The 22,163-nt window shown below is 38.5% G+C and overlaps 2 protein-coding genes and 1 long non-coding RNA gene across 6 annotated transcripts; 1 reads left to right on the top strand and 2 right to left on the bottom strand.

Moving 5' to 3' along the window:
* Positions 1-270: 270 nt before the first annotated feature.
* LOC110868268 lies at positions 271-6,237 on the top strand. 3 transcript variants are annotated; one of them, XM_022117393.2, is made up of 10 exons: positions 271-465; positions 2,103-2,144; positions 2,256-2,353; positions 2,482-2,630; positions 2,756-2,857; positions 2,963-3,032; positions 4,343-4,496; positions 4,580-4,648; positions 5,819-5,875; positions 5,990-6,237. In XM_022117393.2, the coding sequence occupies exons 4-10, from the start codon at positions 2,571-2,573 to the stop codon at positions 6,033-6,035; spliced, it is 558 nt and encodes a 185-aa protein (XP_021973085.1). In that variant the 5' UTR covers positions 271-465; positions 2,103-2,144; positions 2,256-2,353; positions 2,482-2,570; the 3' UTR covers positions 6,036-6,237. The 3 variants fall into 3 exon arrangements, with proteins under 3 accessions (XP_021973085.1, XP_021973086.1, XP_021973087.1); XM_022117394.2 differs by having other exon boundaries at positions 5,819-5,895; XM_022117395.2 differs by lacking the exons at positions 5,819-5,875; positions 5,990-6,237 and adding an exon at positions 5,098-5,182.
* A 2,801-nt stretch (positions 6,238-9,038) lies between these two features.
* Positions 9,039-11,952, bottom strand: LOC110868267. 2 transcript variants are annotated; one of them, XR_004881752.1, is made up of 3 exons: positions 10,858-11,952; positions 9,491-9,586; positions 9,039-9,300 (listed from the first exon to the last, which is right to left on the bottom strand). It is a non-coding gene; the product is annotated as an uncharacterized LOC110868267 (long non-coding RNA). The 2 variants fall into 2 exon arrangements; XR_002552328.2 differs by lacking the exon at positions 10,858-11,952 and adding an exon at positions 9,661-10,029.
* Positions 11,953-19,727: 7,775 nt separating this feature from the next.
* LOC110866791 lies at positions 19,728-21,559 on the bottom strand. The gene is made up of 2 exons (XM_022115938.1): positions 20,557-21,559; positions 19,728-20,479 (listed from the first exon to the last, which is right to left on the bottom strand). The coding sequence occupies exons 1-2, from the start codon at positions 21,557-21,559 to the stop codon at positions 19,728-19,730; spliced, it is 1,755 nt and encodes a 584-aa protein (XP_021971630.1).
* Between the last annotated feature and the right edge of the window lie 604 nt (positions 21,560-22,163).

Here is a 22,163-nt window from a genome sequence, read left to right as displayed (position 1 = left end):
CATTAAAAATGATGCAATTAGATTTTAACAAAAAACTCTATTATGAAGGCTAGTTTCTTTTTACTATCCATTTTGTATCTGACATAAGGAAGAACGAAAACTGAAAAGGTCAGAATTATTGAATTAATTTAGAGTTTTATCATTTATGTCGTTATATGATCGAAACAAATTAAATCATCTATATATATTCAAAAGTTTAGTTATATGTTCTATTTTAAAACCAAAATTTATGATTGTTTTAAATTGGGTTCTTCTTTCTCTCTCTCTCACTCCACTAAATTAATAGGGGTTGGTGTTTAAGGATCGTTACAACTACTACCTGCAAAACCCACATTTCACCCAAATCCCTCCACTCGAAACTGCATCTTCATCTTCTCCAAAATATCTTCAACAATCGATCACATTCAACAATTATTCAACAAATTCATGCTCTGATGTTGCAATAATCTTCACAACGATCATCAGGTACACTGTTCTTCATCTTCGTTATGATAATTTTGAAACCCTAGGTTGATTAGCTCATTTTGTTTGTAGTTTGTGTTCTGTAATTGATTGATTTTGTTATTATGCTCATTATATGTGGAGTTCGATCTCTGATTGTTCGTGAATGTTAGTTAATTTGAATCGGAGGTTTAGGTTTTAGAATCTGTTGTTAACCTGACCTAGGGTTTATGTTCTGATGTGGTTTATTAGGTGTTTTTTAAGCAACGTAAGGAGTTTTGTAGGTTTTAGAGATGAGAATTGACTATTTGTCGCTTAGAAGTCGAATGCTGACTTTGATTTGGCTTGAGGGAGTGAGAATTAGAGTTAAGACTTTGTAAATGTCTTTGGTATAAGGCCATGTGTAGTCATAACCCCCCTTTGTGGGCGTTATGCGACATGTGGCGCGCCACGTGTGCGGGTGGGCGTTATGGGCCGTTATGCATTTAAGCCCGTAGTCATAAAGCCCCTACCCATCAATACCTAATTATTATTTTTCATTTTTATTAATTGATTTAAAAAACACAGACTAATTTTTGATTGGTCAAACAAAAAAAGAGCTCCTCCATCACGCCGCGATATGTATGGCGCTGCCATCTCTTTTTCGTCCCATACCGCCCCCTGTCCCGGTGTTCATGGCGCCATGCGGCGCTATGTTTGGCTTTTGGCTGGATATGGCGCCCCAGTACGTTAGCTCTTAAGTTATTAATTTGAAAAGGATGATTTTGAACTAGGTGAGGAAACCTGGTACACAACTGTTGAAATCAAATGTTAGCTTGGTTTAAATAGGTGCGCCTTCGCGAGGCGTGTAGTTACGGTCAAAGAAGAAGAAGAAATTATGAAAGGTTTGCTTGATAAATAGGTTGATATGTTAAACAGATGAGAGAGATGTAGCTTATGGTCGTAAATGAAGCTTATTTAGTTTAGTTGTACATAGATGGTACATGATGCACGCCTCATGTAGTTTTATAATTGGTCAAACTTCTAAAAAAACAAACAAATGGGTTGAAAGGGTCAACTTGCGAACCTGCTGGGTTGACAAGAACATGACCCGCAAAAGTAACGTTTCCACAGGTTCGACCCAAATCCGTATGGACCAAGCCCAAAAGTAGCGAGACATCTTGGTGTGGCTCGAATGGGCTGGGGCAGGCTGATAAAAAAAAATACATGGCAGATTTTTTGATGTATTTTATCTTGATGAGGGACCATTCTTGGTGACTGGATCCGAACCACCGGGGCTATGGTGGCCGAGGCTAAGGTATCGTTTATGTCTGTTTTTCCTAGCCTTTGTCGAATACAATAAATGATTGTGTGGAGACTGATTATTTAAGAGAAGCTTTCCTCTTTATATAACTTATCCAACGTTAAAGTTTCAAATGTGATAAAATGCTGAGTATTTTTATAGTATATACAGTTAAGTGGTTTGGTTTAGAATTTGGCATTGAAGTTGCATACACGAGCAATAGCAAAGTCAGAATCTTCGACATTTATGTTTTCCTTCCGCTTCTCATTTGGTACTGTACACTTTTAGCAAGTCAGCAGCCAACCTCTAGCAGAATTTTTAATTGCATTTGGTATTTACAACATCATGTTCTTCTGTTTGTCAATCTACATGTATTAAGGATGCATGCTGGTTAGTTTTTATGCCCAGGGCCGACCCAAGGGTAAGTGTATCAAAGCATAAGCTTTGGGTACCCGATTTCCAAGGGGCCCCAACTTTCTATATTTTTTTGTACATATTAATTTGGAATTTTGGACCCTGTAATCTGTGCTAGGTTTGAAGCGTTCAAAGTTGAAATCTGGAGAGAAGATATTTGATCTTGGTGACACAAATCAATGCGAAAAGGAGGTCGTGCCCATAGTTGACAACTAGGTTCGGATTTGTTATACTGAACATGCCGAATTCAGTTTTTCTAATTCAAGAATTCGAATTCTTAAGAGTTATTGAGAGGATATGATATTGGCTAATAAGAATCTATACATAACTTCCTTTTTTTGCAGAAAGATTAGTTGAGTGTACTGCTCTGAAGAGGGCAATTGAAATTGTATATGCTGCAACTCTGCCCAAAGCATCAAAGCCTTTCGTATATATGTCAATTATCTTACCTCCTGAACACGTTGATGTTAATGTGCATCCCACAAAGAGAGAGGTAATGTTGTTTCTTGCGTAATTTCTATGCTATTTCATTTTTTTATCATCTTTAGATTTTTTATCTTATTAAGTGATGGATAATCCTTTTGACTCCAAAACTCATAACCTGTAATATTCATGCAGGTGAGCCTTTTGAACCAGGAGGTCATTGTTGAGAAAATACAGTCAACAATAGACTCGAAGCTAAGAAATTTCAACGACTCGAGCACGTATCAAGAACATGTAGTGAGTAGTCTTTTATTATTACATTTTTAGTTTGTGAATAACTGAATTTATATTAGGTTACATAATATTATATTGATTGTGGTTTTTATTTTATGTGGTGAACATGCAGTGGATAGCTCTCCATCCAGTAAAGTAGCTGCAACCAAAGCTTCTCCTATAAACATATCAAATCCCGGTATGCAAATTGTTACTCTTTCTTTTTGATTTTTGACGTATATCGCTCTATAACTGTACATGGATCTCTTAATATTCTAACTTCTTTTTGTATTTATTTTATGATAATTGATCTGAAACTGTTTTACAATTAGGGTTAGGGCTCTTAACTTCTACTCTTTTAGTATGAATTCTTTTTTCTGGCTAATTTCAAATCTGGCCGGATTAATTTTGACCCATTTACAATCTTTTAATCCAGTTTATTGAAGAAATCAGATTATTATTATCAGTTCGAATGCACATATGTTATTTACATATTTACTTTTGTTTTCTTAAGACAAATGACAAATGTGCAAAGGATCCTCAACAACTGACCATCGGTGAAAGCGGCCAAATATTCGGGTTGGGTCGTGTTATAATTTAGAATCAGTTGAAAATGGGTCGAGCAGGCTGGGCCGTATACCCATATTCATGATAGAGAGCGTCTTGTGACCGTAATTCGCTATCGGGGTGTTGACCTTGCCCCTGAAGCAGGCATGTATTATGTTGACCATCATTTTACTTTCAAAAAAATAAATTAAAATAATCTTCATTTTAAGCTAATAGAATATGCATGGTGTGACACATGTTTTTCAAGCATCTCCTATTGGTGTTTCTAATACATAATGTTGCAGTGGGACTGTTTAGATTGATTGTTGGAGTTTGTAACACCATGTGTAGTGCTTAACACCCCACCCTTGGGTGTTTTGCGCCATGTGGTAGCCCAGTCAGCAATGGGGCATTATTGGGCGTTTTCTAAAATGGGTGTAGTGGGGATGTGGGTCATTATGTTAAAAGGGGTGTAAATAGAATTTAAATAAAAAAACCATGAAAAATTGTTATTGGCCAAACAAAGAACAGGAGCACACTCATTGGCCAAAGCCCTTCTTCTCCGGCGTGATTAAAAACACGTTGCCCGCATTTTTTTGAAAGAAAACGCCATAACACGCCCAGGGGGCGGCCTTGCTGGCGTTTTGGGGCGGGATTGAGGGCAAAAACGCCTATTATGCTTGGTCAAAAACAATGAATATTGCAAACACGGGTGGATCAGTAGTATTTCTGCTTTTATTTTTGTTGGGTGGTTTTATTCAAAATAAAAACTCAATTCCAAAACTGGTGGGAATGGCTTTATTGGCTATCATCTCTGTCTTATATCTTCAAATCCATTAAATGAATTACTTGACCCTAGATGGACCACCCAAAGAGTATGCAACTAATTCTTAATAAAAACCTAAACAATTCTACATAAAAAGAAGAAAAAAAAACCAATTAATTTGATATATATTTTGGCAGAGTTTCGACAATTCAACCAACCTAGGATTTGCTGTGCTAAAGAACTTAGACGTCCAAACTACAGAAAGCTCATACTGGATTGGTGCTGGTGCTCTTCTTGGTTTTATTTTTCTCTTCAACATCCTCTTCATTGTGGCTCTCATGTATGTAGAAGGTAAATTAGTTTAACCGTTTTCAAGTTTTTAGAGACTTATTATAGTTTTAGCAATACCTAACCTTTATGGTTATTTTGTTTAGTAACCAGCCTTTGGAAAACCAAAGTTGCAGCCATGGATGGTCATTTTACTACTTAAGGTGCCAGTTCAAGTATGAAATTCAGGTTCCAAAAACTTACTAGCTTTTTATACTTAACATGCACGAACGGGCTTTTTTTAACTAATGTTGACTTTTAAGGATGTCAAGGCCCTAAGCTTCCATTGGATTAGGAATAGATCGCCCATTAAGGATGTTGTTTGGTCGAATTGGGTTGTGCGCCCAGTGTAATAGTTTTGTTTTGTTGTTTGTTTGTGTTTTCTAGCGCCTTGCTAGCTTAATGAAAGTAGCCGTTCAAAAAAAAAAAAAAAAAACCTAATGTTGACTTTTGTAGAAGGAAATAAGGTAGTGCGCCAGATTCGTTCTACAATTTTCGACGCTAATTGTGCATCCAAGAAAGGGATGGTTCTTCCATCTACTCCATTTGCCATGTCATTCGACTTACATGAACTATTTTGTTGACATGCCTGGTGTAAGCTTCTAATTGTTCTATGATATTGTAGTGTACGATTGTGGTGGAGTTGCTGAATCTTAGACTTGATTATTACCCAAGGCACATACCTTTACAAAGTTCACGCGCCCGCCGCAACGCGTGGGTCGATATTACAGCATCGTAAATTGTTGACCCGCCGCAGTCATTTTATGCATTGGTTAAAGTTAAACGGGGTAGGCTGGTGGGTTGACCCGTATAACATTTAATGTCCATTGTTAGAACTTTTATGAATAATTAATAATATCCAAAATATATAAATAAAATGCTTGAGGCGCTTTTATGCCTAACAAGTAGACTTTTGGTACTGTTAAACCCATTCGGCATGTTGTACCAATTTGATGGTTTTTATTCGACTTCTTTTCTTTGGATAAAAAAAACACAAAGCTGATTGACCCGTTATAAGTAAAAATCACAACCTCCACTTTTACTACAACTGGTTTTGGATCTAAATTGCCACATCTACCATTTTGTTTCATCTCTTCAATCTCCTTTTGCTAATTATTTATTTTCTTGTGTGATTATATATAAAATGCAACCTTCAAGAGACTATTTAGACTATACGGCATAATCCCAGCTTTGGAAACATCACATGCACTTACTTATTTAGAGAAACTATGCCCCACCAAAGGGTATATAAGAGAGCTTGACCATCTGCGTGGTACATAAACAATGTAATTGTGCATATTTTTGGATAACCGTCTACATAAATGTTTTGTGCTTTTCCTTCCCAGGCCTGTTTATGCAGATTCGGATTCAAAAGAAACAATTGACAGTGACCCACATGAAAGGTATACCGTCTGCACTTAGTGTTAGTAATGAAAACCCGTACTACTTTTCGATGCATATATACGTAAACATAGTATACCATTTTTAATAGTTTTCTTTTCGTTATTTCACTGCAGTCAGTTGGCTGGTGATGGGATTGGGGATGACGTTGGCATGCGTTAGCAAAAGTTTGGTCTATGTGTTATCCAATAAGATAGGAAGGCGTGCGAGAGTTTATGCGTTTTTCCTCTTTCTGTTTCATGTTTTTTTCTTGGAAGACATCTTTTTTCACTTCTTTTTGGCCGACAAGTTTTACCAAGGAAACAACTTATGGTCCATGGTTTAATAAAGTTTAAGCACGCCCCTTTGTAGGCGTATTGTCTTACATGTTATGCACCAGCCGTGTCAGACGTCTTACCACGAACAAACAATATCTATTATGCATGCCGTGCATCGCACGGGCTTTCTCCCTAGTGATATGAATAATTTAAAACACTTGACATGATATGTTGCGATTTCATTATGACACAACATGGTATGATTATGATGGGTCATTTACACAAACACCACAAAACATGAAAACACATGATGTGTTATATGAAAATGGAAATAGTTGTACACTATAGGGATGAGCATTTGGTATTGGATACCAGTACCGAATTTCCCGTACTGAATTTTTTTCGGTACCGGTATCCACTTTTTGGCATTTTCGGTATCGGTACCGGTAGAATACCGAAATTTACCTTCAAATACCGGTCCCATACCGGAACCGGTACTGTACCGTACTGAACATTTTCGGTACCGGTACCCAGTTTTGACGATTTTCGGTATCGGTACCGGTTCCACGCTCATCCCTACCCCACCGTCACAGTCCACCACCGCCACCATCATTGGCGAAGGATTTAAGGGGCGGGGAGGGGCGCCCGCCCCCCGAACTTTTCGGTCAGTAGTGTTATATATGTACGTTTCGTATAGGATTTTGTAGGTATATACGTTTTCGACCCCCCGGTTTTATAAAAAAATTAGGTTTATACGTTTCCCCCCCCCCCCCCCCGGTTTTAATTTTTTTTTATTTATATAGCCTAAATAAAATATTTAATTAGTCCAAATATTATAGCTCAAATCATTATATTTGATAGAATACTAGAATGTATATTACATAACCCAACCTAAAAGTCCACCCTATGAAAAAAAAAAAAAACCCAAATTCGTTTACTTTGGGACATCGACCAGAAGAATAAAATGATAACTTCTTTTTTAATGTTTGAGAACGTTTTTTATTTGATATTAATGTTTGACCCGACCCGAATCGAATCACCGACGTCCGACCCGAACATACACCTCGAAACTACGCGATAGAAATTTTTTTTTAGGTCCGCTACTTTCCGACCCCCCGAACTTTTTTTTCAAGCTTCGCCACTGGCCACCATCGTGTTCACATCTTTCCAATTACAACAAGTGGCGGAATCAAGATTTTTTTCACCAGTGTCGGTTTTTCATTGCTCGGATGTTTGTTAACCCAACATCCAATTTTTTTTGTATGATTCGGGCCATGCCACATATAATAATGATGACTTGTCGTTCCTAACGGTACAAGTAAGAGGTAAAATGAATTATCAAGGTAATCTTAAGTTCTTGACCACGAAAAAGTGATGTGCCGTTTAATAACCATTTATAAAGAATAAATAATGTATTAGATCAAATTTGATAATATATATTTTTTTCAATTTGTTTTTCAAATGCAACAAGTATGCATTGATAGGCATTTGTCTCAATTGCTGAGTGTTATGTGCTTTATGTCCAAGTCTTGATGCAAAACTATTATCGAGCCAGAGGTCTCATTGGAAGCAGGCTCTCTATTCCTACGGGATAGGGGTAAGGTTGTCTACATTTCACCATCCTCAGACCCTACCTTAGTTTTGGTATTGGTAAGATATACTGAGTATGATGATGATGCATTGATATACGCTACAGAAAAACTACGAAGTCCGTTCACCCCACACCCTGGACCATGATTACAACCTTAAAAAGGAAACCAAATGAATCTGAATCCAAATGAATCATTACTCAAATCATTTACATAAACACCACACTAGAAAAAAAAAAAAAAGAAAAGAAAAGAAAAAGGTCACCAACACATATCAAAATCACATCTTTTTGGTCCCCTCTTCTGCAGGATCACGAAGTGTGCCAAACATCCAGTCCATCCACACTGTAAAATGTCCATAATTATGACGATAAGTCGTGTGATGAATCGTGTGGTATCCCGCACCCATCACTGGCCAAATTTTCCCGTCTACACAGTCATGAATATTTGCATGTCCATATCACTTCGATAAACAATAGCCCTATGTGGGTCGTGAAATGCAGAAATGCATCCGAACTAGAAATAGCGCGATCACGTGTGGTACCGCTTGCAATATCCCATCAATAGGATGGAAGGCCAAACCTGGCACAAAATCATCAAACACAAGATTTAGTTTAAAGTACCCAGGTTGGCTAAACGTACCTGACCCTCTTAAAATGTCCATCATCGAGCTAAAAGAGCCAATTGTATATGTAATTTTTATGTAACATATTACATGTATATCTATACAATAATTATTATAAATAAAATTACGATACAAATTACTAAATATTATATATTATGTTATATACACTAATTATATTTATAAAATATGAATATAATTATAAATGTATATAAAATAATTACTAAATATAAAAACAAGCAGAGCGAAAGCTCGAGCTTGGAATGATATTCACGAGCCAAGCTCGAGCTTTAGAAATATACAAACACTACTACAAAATAGAGCATAAGACGGGGTGAAATGGGTTTTAAGACGGTGTTTTCAACACCGTCTTAAACCACACTGGTTTAAAATCATATCTTTTTAGACGGTATTCAATTTGAACACCGGCTTAAAATTCATGACTTATTAGACGGTGTTCAGAGTCTGAACACCGGCTTATACTTGATGTCTTATTAGACGGTGTTCAGAGTTTGAACACCGGCTTATACCTCAAGTCCTATTAGACGGTGTTCAGAGTTTGAACACCGGCTTATACCTCAAGTCTTATTAGACGGTGTTTAGTGAAACATTTTCCAGAAATACATTTGCTAGAAATACATTTGCTTGCTGGAAAAAAAAACATATACAAGGTTTTCCAGGAAATACATCAAGCTATATACATACACCAATGGAACATTTTCAAATCAAACCAAAATAATACATATTCAAATCAAAAATAAACCCGTAGACATCCAATTCGGAAATAAACCGTCAAATTACAATCATTTGTGAATACATAACAAGCTACGTTAAATTGCATAAATAAACTACATACGCTAATCTAACGAAATACCTAACTCCCTAAAAAACTTCGGCATCAACGTCATCAACAAAACATCTATCTCATTATCCGTTGCCTCTCTCGTGTCGTGCCACATCTAAAATAAAAATAGATAGAAAGAGTTATTACAAATATTATAGACTAAATCTAAAGGCAAAGAGAAAAATCGGTAATAACATCGGCAATAAAGCTTTGTATATATTTACATGTTATATACATCTGAACCTTCTAAGTTTAAAAAAAAAATAAACAGTTAAGTAATAAATTGATAAACAAGTATATTTTACTTCATCGGGAAACTGGTTTTGATACAAATTGACAAAGTCAAACATATGTTGGAGAACTATGTAGCCGCATTCCCATCCACCCTTTTGTTGCTTACACTGTAAATAAATTAACAAATTATTATTTAAAAGTAAAGAAAATCAAACAACTTAGAAATAGCAAACACACATACATCAACCATTGTGTAGTTGAACTCGGATCCTAAGGCGGTAGCAATTAGGCTTGAAAGACGATAGTTAGAAGCATTCTTTTCGCCTTTTATCTTTGTTGAATCCAAAATATACACATGTCTTGTGTGTTGGGCGATGATGAACAAAGACCAATGGTCGCTACAAAATTAGCGTTAGAGGACCCGGGGTGGTCCGTGATCGGCCACCCATAACGCGTTATCGGCATTTGCTACACCGCCGCCGCACCATGTAAAACGCGTGGTAAAGTTCACGCGTGCTCCACACAACGCGTTAACATTTGAAAAGTGAACGTTTTTTTTGACCGTTTTTTTGACCGTTTGGGTTAATTACAAGAATTTTTTATATAAATACCCCATATATCTAAACAAACTCAAAAACCTTTCAACAATTTTTACACCAAAAATTCAAAAAACTCTCAAGTATTTTCACACTCATTTTTTATTTGGTTATGTAATTTTTTTTAAAGTTTAATGAAATTTATAATTTAGTGTTTTATTTTTATTTTCTAATTTTAAAATGAAAATTAAAAAAATGGGAGTGATAGAATCCATCACTAGTGATTCCACCCCTAGTCCATTTCTATCACTAGTGATGGAAATATGGTTGATGACATGGCATTTGCTGATTGGATAGTGGGAGTGATGAAATCCATCACTAGTGATTCCACCCCTAGTCCCCTTATAGAATAGTTATGTGAATCATAGTAATAAAATAAAAGAAAGTTAACTAAAAGAAACTTACTCAACCAAATGCGGTGCAAGAATGAAATCTTTATCGATATGATGAGTCGCTAAACTTAAAATGTGATCTTCAACCTCTCTAGGATTTCTTTTGCACATATCACCTGTGATTGTGTTCACATTTAAAAAGGCGCATCGGTTGCCTTTTTTATCCTTTGACTCCTTATAAAAGTACCTGAAAGTATGGTCTAGCATATTCTCCATAAAAAAGTAGTCTAAAGATTCTTCTGTTCACTTTAAACAACTTGCAAACAACAACATATATACATACAAACTAGTCTCAATGGGGAATCGAAAGCATATTCTCCATAAAAAAGTAGTCTAAAGTTTCTTCGGTTCACTTTAAATCACTTGCAAACAACAACATATATACATACAAGTCTCAAAGCATAATCGAAAGCATACGAACCAGTCTCAAAGGGAAATCGAAAAACTAACCGCTCTCAAAGGGGGAATCGAAGGGGGAATGCTTCCGTCGTCTAGAGAGGAATGCTGCGTCTGCAGGGCTGCGTAGAAGGGGAATGCTCTGTCTGGAGGGGAATCGAAGCAGTGGCGGATCTAGGAATTTTTCCATGGGGGTGCGTAACATTTTTAAAAATTTTAGGCCACAAGGTATATAAATAAAAAATCGGTTCGTATCGTGTCGGTTCGGGTCGAGTCGGGTCATGTAAAATAAAAGAACTTAATTTATATAACCCACCATAACATAATGAAAACAAAATGAAGCACATGTCTACTATGGTTAGTACGCGGCTATAATAGGCCGCTGGAGGTGGATAATATCAACCAAAAACCAACCAAAAATCATAAAAAATAACAAAGAAACTTACCCGTGGCTGATTACGGTGGTATGCGGCTGCTGACTGTTCACTGTTGTCGCTGTTGATGTTCTGATCGCTGGCGTGCAAGGACAATAAAGAGAGCATGATAGAATATGTAACGGTTTTGGGCTAGTTTATTTTATTTTAGTTTGAAATATTGATGATTTGTTGGGTTTGTTTATTGGGCTAAGACTTAGTAGTGGGCTAGTTAAATGTATTAGGTATTTGGGTTTAGTTATTTAGGTATTAAAAGTAAAATAATTTATGTAGCATTTTTTATAAAATAGGAGTTACTAAAGAATATTTTTAAAATATAAACTGAAAACGCTTTTTACCTAAGGGGTGCGGACGAAAATGTCCAAGAGGTGCGGACAGAAAATTCCATGGGATGCGGGCGAAAAATTCCAAGAGGTGCGGACGGGATTTTCAACGGAACTTAGCACTAAATTTTTTTTTTCCCGGGGGTGCGCCCGCCCACCCTGGTCTAGCCTTAGGTCCGCCCTTGAATCGAAGGGGAATGCTGCGTCTAGAGGGGCTGCGTGAGGGGCTGCATCTGGAGGGGCTGCGTGGAAGGGGAAGGGGAGCTAGGGTTTTGGTCGAGCATGACTAAAAGCGTATGTTAGGGTATGGAATTGGTTTATGTTTGTTTTTTTTTTCTAAGTTAACTGTTATCATAACACTACGTATGTTAGTGTTTGTTTTTTCAAAGTTAATTGTTATCAAACATTAGTCTTGTTTTATATCAAGATTAATAATGGGTTTAAGTATTTGAGTACGTATCTAATAGAAGTGAAAATAACTTAACTTTAAAATCATATTAAGAAAAAGAAACATAATACATTTATAAAATAAAATGACATAGAAATATAGTTTTCATAACTGAACAATCATCTTTCTCGGTTATTCCTGAAAAAAAAAAAAAAACAAAACAATAATAAAAATAAGTTGACTATTGAAGAAACACGGTATCACCGCCGGGATGACTGGACCGCGCTCTACATAAGGGTGAAGAATCACACCTTGTTCTTCCTCTTGAACCTAGATCTGCAATGGAGAAGAAAAGAAAGTGGAGCTGTAGAGATTGCCGGTAGGAGAAGTTCTCCTGTTTCCAGCTACAAAAAGTGTGGTGGCTCAATATGCTCTACCCTATTCAAGAGGTGAAGACCTCTTTATATAGGGGGATATGGGCCTCCCCTAACCTCAATGGGCCAGGCCCAGTTAGGGGTTATCTCTACAAGCTCCGACCCAAAGTAGTGTAAACTACAACGCGTTGGGCCTCGCGGTTGGGTTAGTAACAACAATAATAAATAAGTAATATAAAAGCAATAAGTAACGGGTAGTCCGACCGCTCGGGTCGGGTTTAGTACCATACCCCATCAAGTCCCCCAGTCTAGTGCTGCTCCGCGTGCAAGCGTGGTAGGAGTACTAGACTTGTTAGGAGTGCTCGAAAGTAAAGATTGAGTTTTAGGCTTACCAGTCGCCCAGATGCGGGAAAGTTGTTGTCCATGCTTGTTGCGTCTGTCTTTCACTGTGAGTAGAGATAAATGGGATAATGAATATCCCCTGGTTGTTCATCATGGAAATTGATTGGGCAAACCTGGCGCACGCTGTCTGATTGCGGGTAGTTGCTATTGGCGCATTGCCATGAGCTTGTCAAGGTTGCGCATACGTAACTAGTTTTAGGTTTGTTAGTCAAGTAACCCGTGTTTCGACCATAAGGGTTAATCTTCTTAATCCTTCCTGAGCTTAGCTACGGTCCTTCCTGTGTATGAAGGACCTTATCTTTAGTTGGAGTAGTTTAGAAGGAGATGGGCTGAGGGCCTTCATTCAGGGTGTTTCTTGATTAGTCAAATTAATATATAAGTAGTATGGTCCTGCGTGCGACCTGATTGGTCAGCTCGGCTTTTTGGGACCCTAACCCTTCAAGTCCCCCCAGTCCAGTGCTGCTTCCATGCGCGAAGTAAATGGTTGGAGCTCTGGACTAAGAAAAAAGAGCGTATTGGTCTTTGAAGCATTTGCTAGGTTATGGTAGCCGGCGCGCGTGTAAGTGTTTGTCAATTACTACGGCGTGGCCGCTAGGCTTGCTTACTGATAGGTGTTGCTTTTGAGGGTTGGCGCGCGTGATCATCAACTGATGATGACAGCGGCACAACCCTTGCTAGCTTCAGTATGAAGTCTCTTTGTAAGTTTAAGCGGGAAATTCTTCGAATTTTGAATTCTGATTGGTTGGTGCAAATGTCGTTTGATGGCGACCCTTGAGTTGACTACTGACACGACGATCATCATGCTGACACTGACGGTTCGTCTTTTGTCGGGCGAGTGGCGACCCCTGAGTGAGGCCAAGCTCTAGCAGTGTGCACACAGTCGTGTGGCTATTGTAAAATATTGACCCTATGGTGTGACTTCTGTTGGTTAGCGCAAGGTGCGCTTGTCTTAAGCCATGAAGCGTATGTATTTATAGTGTTTGAATCTTTGTAAACTGCTGTCTACAATAGTTGCATGTGTTAATCCACTTTGAACAGGTTATCGCGAATGAGAATTGGCATAAAGTTGCGTCATGAATAATGAAGTGGAGACCCGAGCTTGTGCTAATCCTCTGGTGTGACATAACAACGGTGTGGCATGAAGCAAGGAGATGTGGCTTGTCTTGAAGATTGTTGGTGTAAGCGAAACTTTATTTTAGCCAATGTGTTTTTGCGTATACCCAAAGTGGTGCGTGCATTTGTAGCACAGTTTACGTTTTGTAAGCGTTCTCATATATGGCTAAGCATGCGCTCACGGGAGACACACATGCTCGTATGTAAAAAAGCATGCGCGCGTGGCGACTTACGAGCTAGTATGTAAAGAAGCATGCGCCAGTCGTCGACTTACGTGCTCGTATGTAAAGGAGCATGCGCCAGCCGGCGACTTACGTGCTCGTATGTAAAGGAGCATGCGCCAGCCGGCGACTTACGTGCTCGTATGTAAAGGAGCATGCGCCAGCCGGCGACTTACGTGCTCGTATGTAAAGGAGCATGCGCCAGCCGGCGACTTACGTGCTCATGTGTGAAGGTGCTTTTTAGGCTTTCATCGGTGCGCGTGAGGATCGCTCGTTGCGTTTCACCGATTGAATGTATTGCCTATCCTGCAAATAAGTTGACATGGTAAATTGTAATAAAGAGTGATATGTGGAAAGCGTTTACCGAAACTTCATCCTTAGGAGGTGTTTGTTCTATGCATCCGTACTTCGCAATATTCTGAAAGCAATTTTGAACCTCGAAATGGTGTTACACCATGCATGCTAGTGTTATTGTCTATTGCTGTCACATAACTGTTAGTTGCATTGTACTAAAATTGATCATAGGGAAGTAACGAATGCACTGGTATAACGTATATCACGTTATTGTATAATTAGAAGAAATGGACTCATGTCGGTAAAGTAGCAATAAAATCTCACTTTTATGCTTTTTATTTGTTACAGGTCTTCAGATCTTCAGATGTGAATATTTTGTTTAAATACATCAACGTCATAACTAGAGCAATTATGACCTCGTCTTTGTATGAAATTTATTTATTGTAAGTAGATAAAATCTCAAGATTCTTTTGACAATAAGCTTCTGATCGTGTCGTTGATCGATTACATTTGTTCAACTTTGGCCCGCTTAGTTTATTGGGAATTGTATTATTGTTAAACTTTAATTTAATTCAGGTGTATCCTTCTAGGTGTATCCTTCTAAGCAGGGAATACATGTGAATAAAAATCCATGTGCTAGAGTTGATGGCTAGTGACACTTTTGATGTAGTCTTTTTTTTTATTTTTTTTTTTAAAGACAAAGAAAATCATCAACTCCAAATTACATATATTTCATTTAAAATGCCAAGTTGTTCTGAAGGGCACATACGACCTATCCACTGTTCATGTCAGAAAGTCAACAGCCCCTTTTTTTTTTTTGAAAAAAAAAACTATATTGACTTGTTTTGAAGATACCATGAAAGCATGACTTCAGTAAGTGTCATTGCTGCTTTTCGTCCTTTCAAAAAGTAATTATGAAAACCCAATGTGGGAATCCGTTTAAAACTGGCAAGCAAGTCAGTGGAGCTTATTAACTGCGCGCGAGGTGTAAAGTATGTATGGCGCGCGAGTTGGCGGAGCTTATTAACTGCGCCCAAGGTGTGAATCATGTATGGCGCGCGAGTCGGTGGAGTTTATTAACTACGCGCGAGGTGTGAATCATGTATGGCGCGCCAGTCGGCGGAGCTTATTAACTACGCGCGAGGTGTGAATCATGTATGGCACGCCAGTCGGTGGAGCTTATTAACTGCGCGCGAGTTGGTAAATTATGTATGTCGCGCGAGCTGGCAGAGCTTACTAACTGCGCGCGAGGCGTGAATCATGTTTGTTCGCCTTAGCCACATTGTGTGTGCTTATAAGGAATAAGTCCCGTCGTGACACTATAATGTTTTGACCACTTTAAATAAAGGTTTTAATAAATGCATCGCTTAATTTCTTTTTCATACAAAAGAACTAGGCAAGTGGCCTTTACGTATGAGTTTAAAATGATAATACTTCTTTTCATGAGTCAACCTTGTTTAAAATGAGGGGTTGTGTCACAACTAACCACGTTTATGAGGGTGGTTTTTGTAAATAGTGTGATGTGATAAAAGCTCTTTTGAGTTGGTCTCTGACAAAAAGGAGTTATGATATTGCAAGTTTTGAAAGTTCAAAAACAGACTTTTGAGCTCAAAAGCAAGTTCCCCTACTAAAGACCAGAGCTTTTCTAGCTTTTACCATTTTGTGATCAAACATTTGGCGCAAAGTTTATAATCGTTTGATAATGCATTATGGCGGGTAGAGCATACCTGCGCAGCAGAGCTTGTCCACCATGCTCGCGCAACGAAGCTTGCTGGTAAAGAGCGGAGCATGGTCGCGCGACAGAGCTAGTTCGGTGCATGGGAAACTCGCTCGCGCGGGTGCTCACTCGGCGGAGGTTATGCCTTGCTTGAGATTTTATATTAAAGATGAAGCAAAAGGTTGTACCTTGTTTTGAAGCTTACTCGCGCAGTCGCGCAACATGTCAGAGAAAAGATAGTCAGCGTGCGCAGGGTGACGTTTCCGCCGCAGGTTGTGGAGCACTCCCGATGTAAGAACGGTGATGTTTTAGTCTCATTACAAGTTTCTGACAGTCTTGTGCATGCAAACAGTCAGGTAAATGAACATTGTTTCCTTGGTAGCTGGTCTGTAGTGACGGCGATCAGTTGTGCTTGGTGGCGGGGCATGTCCTGCTGCGCATGGTAGCAGAGGCATGTCCTGCTGCGTGTGGCTGGTGCGTGGGGTTTACGCCTGTATCCGCGAGGTGGCAGAAAAAAAATAGAGATCACCGATGATGGTCGCGCGAGGATAAAAACCCTCTGCCCTTAGGTTGCTCAATCAAATAGTCAGCGGATAATACTTATGGGTGATGTCCTTTCAAAATAGAAAATATATAAAATAATGGCTAGTACTAGTACTAAAAGTACTCTAGGTGCCTGTCATGTGTTCAGAAAATGTCTCCATGAGCAAGACAAAACATGCTATATGAATTGTACCCACTGTAAAAGCAATTTGCCACTCGAATTAATTTAATTGCTTTTGGGTAGAAGTTATTGTGATGACAGCTCAGATATGATGGCATGATTTGTTTTCTTATAAATCATATATCAATGTTGGGGAATATGATTAAAATAAGATAGGATTAAGACGAACATAAAGTTGTGCACTGTAGACTCTTTTTCCTTTTTCCACTGTGATACGTCAAACGATGACATTTCTTATCACAATAAAATAAAATCCACCACACTTTTAGTACGTGTGATCATGGGATAAGGATAACACAAGATCCTAAAAAAAATGCAAAATACATTGCAATAGAGAAAGAAAAGACTGGATTCAGATCTGGAATATGCAGTTGTGTATCAGAAACATAAATCTGGTTTCTTGACCATAGAAAGAACAGATCAATGAAATGTTTATCGATAACTTCCTTTTTTGAGCTCTAATAAAACAGATCTGGAAGTTTGAAACATGAAAAATCATGTAAGAAGAATGAGATCTGAAAATCGAGTAGAGAGAAACGAGATGTGATCAACAAATGTATAAAATTTTCGGTGGGCGCCAATGAAGAAACACGGTATCACCGCCGGGATGACTGGACCGCGCTCTACATAAGGGTGAAGAATCACACCTTGTTCTTCCTCTTGAACCTAGATCTGCAATGGAGAAGAAAAGAAAGTGGAGCTGTAGAGATTGCCGGTAGGAGAAGTTCTCCTGTTTCCAGCTACAAAAAGTGTGGTGGCTCAATATGCTCTACCCTATTCAAGAGGTGAAGACCTCTTTATATAGGGGGATATGGGCCTCCCCTAACCTCAATGGGCCAGGCCCAGTTAGGGGTTATCTCTACAAGCTCCGACCCAAAGTAGTGTAAACTACAACGCGTTGGGCCTCGCGGTTGGGTTAGTAACAACAATAATAAATAAGTAATATAAAAGCAATAAGTAACGGGTAGTCCGACCGCTCGGGTCGGGTTTAGTACCATACCCCATCAACTATATAATAAAATTGTAATAAAGAAAAACTATATATAAATTTATCTAAAACCTTTTTCGCTTAGTTAAACGTGGTCCGTCAACATATATCCCATCGTGGTGGTCGGTTCTTTTGTACGTGGCGGAACCATCGATTACATCATGCACCGGTTGAATACCAACAGAAAATGGTGGTAGGTCGTCAAGCTGGTCGTGTTCTTCATCGTCGACGACATCATCAACACCAACAATACTTCTGATGTGCGTGAAGTGTGTTATATTTTTGATATATATTTAAGCCCTTTTTACACTTTTAGCCAAGTTTTAAATTTATAAAACACGATATTCACTAACACTAAACACACATATGGGCAAGTGCACCCATCGTGGACGTAGTATAGTGTTGGTAAGATACCGAGGTCGTCCAAGGACACAAGAGCTTTTAATACCGGTTTATCCTCAACGTCTAATCAAATCAAAAAGTTAGAAAAATGTTTTAAACTAAGAAAAATAAAAACTAACTAAATGCTGAAAATAAAAATAAAATAAAAACAGATAGACAAGATGAATCACTTGGATCCGACACGTGTATTAGTATAACCTTTGATTATTTTCGCACTTTTGCACTTGTTTAAGAGATTATCTTAGTTATTGAAGTAGGCCCCTCTTTTGAAGGCGACGTTACCCTCAACCCAGTAGTTTGAGTCAGCAAGGATACAATCCTAAAGGGTCGGATTATTGAAAGATAATGAATTAAGTTATTAATGCAAATTGTGGTAGGCCCCGCTTCTGGCGGTGACGTTACCCTCGGCTAAGTAGTCTGAGTCAGCAGGGATACAGTCCTAAATAGCCGGGTTATAGTATTAATAGTAGTTAACTTATGAGGGGGTCAAAGAGTTTGGATCCCCGCCATCCAATACCTATGGGCATTGAAGGAGATCCTACTAAATTTGACCCAGGTCCCAAGCAGGACCTCTAAACGCTGAACAAGGGCAAGACCCTTACCAAACCGTTCCCTTAACCCCCGACCAGGTAGCCAACATACCTCCATATAGACCGTGGAGATATGAATGGTGAAAATCTTTTATTTTATATAGACAGTAAAAGAATGCCAAGACACCACGGACAAACGATAAGGAAAGATCACCTTCAACATAAGTAACTAGTTATTAAAGTCATTAATACAAAACCAAATAAAAAGTGCAAAAGATTAAAAATAAAAAGTATTATGCTAAACACTTGTCTTCACCAAGTGATGTAAGAGACTTAGGCAACCATGGCCTTGATTGTCAAGAACTCTTACGATCAATCTTGGATCCCGAGACGACTCACACACTCTACGATGGACAATGGATGATGGTGGTGGATGATGGTGTTATGGTGGTGGTGGGTGGTGGATGAGGTGTGAGAGAGGTGGTGTGCCAAGGGATGAGAGAGAATGAAGCCAAGCTCCTCTATTTATAGGCTGAACAGAAGGCTGGACACGGCCCCGTGTCCGCTGGACACGGCCCCGTGCCCGCCTGACACTCTCTCTCCTCATTAATTGTAATTGCGAATTACAATTAATGCGCCTGCTGTACTTTCACCACGCCCCCGTGCTCGCTGGACACGGCCCCGTGGTGGGCAATGGAAGCTTCTACCGGTTTGTCTTTTCTGCTGCTTCCTGGGCACGCCCCCGTGTTCGCTGGACACGGGGCGTGTTCAGACTCTGTTTCTTCTCCTTTGCCTTGGGAGGTGCCGTTGAGGGTCCGGGCAATCCACTTTTGTTCCTTTTTCTTGTATTTATGGTAGAATTAGTTGTCTTTTTGCTTCTTTTGTGATTTTGAGCTCATTTCATCCTGAAATTACAAAAGGAAGACAAAAACACTCTTTTTCCAACACTAGTACTAAAAAAGGGTTAGTTTTATGCCTTAATTGATGTGATTTATATGTTGCATTTTACACACATCAACTTCTTTTACCCTGCACTACGATATCCCATTTTGGTTTGCTCGGGTCGTTGACAAAAAACACTTGTGTTACTAGTTTTGCTAAAACGAATGGTTCAGATGCATAGCCATCTGTGTTAAGGTCCACAAGTGTAAATCCATATTTGTCAACTGTAACGCCTCTAGTGTTATTCACCCACTTACATTTGAACACAGGTATGGTGGTGAAACCATAATCCAATTCCCATATTTCATGTATAACACCGTAATAAGAATTTTTAGCAATTCTTGTAAGTATATCACGATTCGTCCTATCGTACTGGGTCGATGTGGCTACTACAGTAACTCCACTGTTCTGCATTGTACTTTTCCCATCTTGATCTTTGGTGTAAAACGTATAACCATTAATGTCGTACCCTTGGTAAGATGTTACATTAATATTTGGACCTTGACCTAACTTCTGTACAACTAGATCAACATCTCCTTGGCCATTTGCCATTACCTTACTTTTCAACCAACTAGCAAACTCTTCGTTATGCTTTTTTTTATACCAATATGCTGTCCTACCCTGGTATGTCGACTGTAATGTTTCCATGTGTTCGTTAACGTAAGGAGCAATACATGCCATGTGTTGTAAGACAACAAAATGTGCAAGTTGTAAAGAATCGTAACTTGGGAATATTGTTCTCATACCAACACCTCCTCTCCCTTGAAGTCTACCCGAGTGACGAGATTGAGGAACACCAATACTTTTGACACCATTCAAATAACCTGTGGATAAGTCAAGCATTGCATTGTTAATTATACGTAATAAAACTAATATATTATAAATGTTATGATATTATTACCTGGGCAGAACTCATTCACTTCTTCGGAAGTATATCCTTCAACAATGCTACCCTCAGGCCGACTACGATTTTTTACATAACCTTTTAAGAAACCCATGTATCTTTCAAAAGGGTACATGTAGCGTAGAAATACAGGACCACAAGCCTGAATTTCTCTTACAATATGGATTACCAGGTGAACCATCACATCAAAAAACGACGGCGGAAAATACATCTCAAGTTCACAGAGCGTGACGATTATTTCTTTTTGCAAACTTTCAAGTGATTGTGGATCAATTACTTTCGAATGAATTGTGTTGAAAAACAAACAAAGCTTTGTGATTGTATGTCGGATTTTATCTGGTAATGATCCACGGATTGCAATAGGAATCATATGTGTCATCAAAACATGACAATCATGAGACTTCATACCAAGCAATTTAGAATCTTTCAATGACACCAACCTTTTAATGTTTGCTGAATAGCTGGATGGAACTTTAATACCGTGTAAACATTCACAAAACATTCTTTTTTCCTTGTTTGACATTGTGTAGCATGCTGGTGGTAGAAAAAAACCTTTAGGGTGCGGAAAAGGATGAAGCCCTTCACGTATTCCCATTTCTTGCATGTCTTTACGGACATTGATCCCATCTTTAGTTTTCCCGGGAATGTTTAACAATAATCCAAGCAGGCTTTCACATACATTTTTCTCAATATGCATGACATCTAAGCAGTGTCTAACTTGTAAATGCTCCCAGTAAGGCAAATCCCAAAAGACAGACTTTTTTTTTCCAAATGTTGGATGGTTCAGGATGAGTTTTTTCCCCTTTGTTTTTTTCCCTTTTGTTTTTTTCTCTTTTGTTTTTTTCCCTTGAGTTTTTTTCCCCAACACGACATTTAAATTTCTTACTCGTGAAAATGCATCAAATTCTTCCCTTACTTTTCCATGCTCAATTTTTCCATCAAACTCCACTGTTCTGTTCCGATAATCGTGATTTTCCGGAAGGAATCTTCGATGTCCCATGTACACGGTTTTTCTACAATTACTTAACCATATTGAACTTGTGTCATTGAACTTGTGTCATCTTCACAAATAGGACAAGCTAGTCTACCTTTCGTACTATATCCTGACAAATTACCATACGCTGGAAAATCACTGATGGTGCAAAATATCATGGCACGCAAATCAAAATATTCTTTCTTATAAGAATCATACACGTTAACACCTGGGTTCCATAGAGTTTTAAGGTCATCTATCAATGGAGACAAATAAACATTAATGTCATTACCAATTTTGATTCCTTCTCGTTTGCAAATAATCGTTTCAGTCTTGGTATAATAGGAAAATACCACAACATTTTAGCTGGTGGTCCATTTTTTGCCACATCATCGTCAACTTCATCTGTATTGCTTTTACGCTTATACCTTGATGCGCCACAGTTAAAACATGTATGATCATTTTTGAACTCGTTTCTATACAACATACAATCATTTGGACATGCATGTATTCTTTCAACTTCCAATCCCATCGGGCACATCATTTTTTTTTTTGCTTGGTATAACGAAAGTGGTAACTCATTGCCTTCTGGAAGCATGTCATTTAATAACACTAATAGATCTGTGAAACT

Source organism: Helianthus annuus, chromosome 15 (genome assembly GCF_002127325.2).
Source record: "Helianthus annuus cultivar XRQ/B chromosome 15, HanXRQr2.0-SUNRISE, whole genome shotgun sequence".
Lineage (NCBI taxonomy): Eukaryota > Viridiplantae > Streptophyta > Magnoliopsida > Asterales > Asteraceae > Helianthus > Helianthus annuus.
The sequence above is the reverse complement of the archived record's forward strand: the minus strand, read 5'-3'. Positions and strand labels throughout refer to the sequence as shown.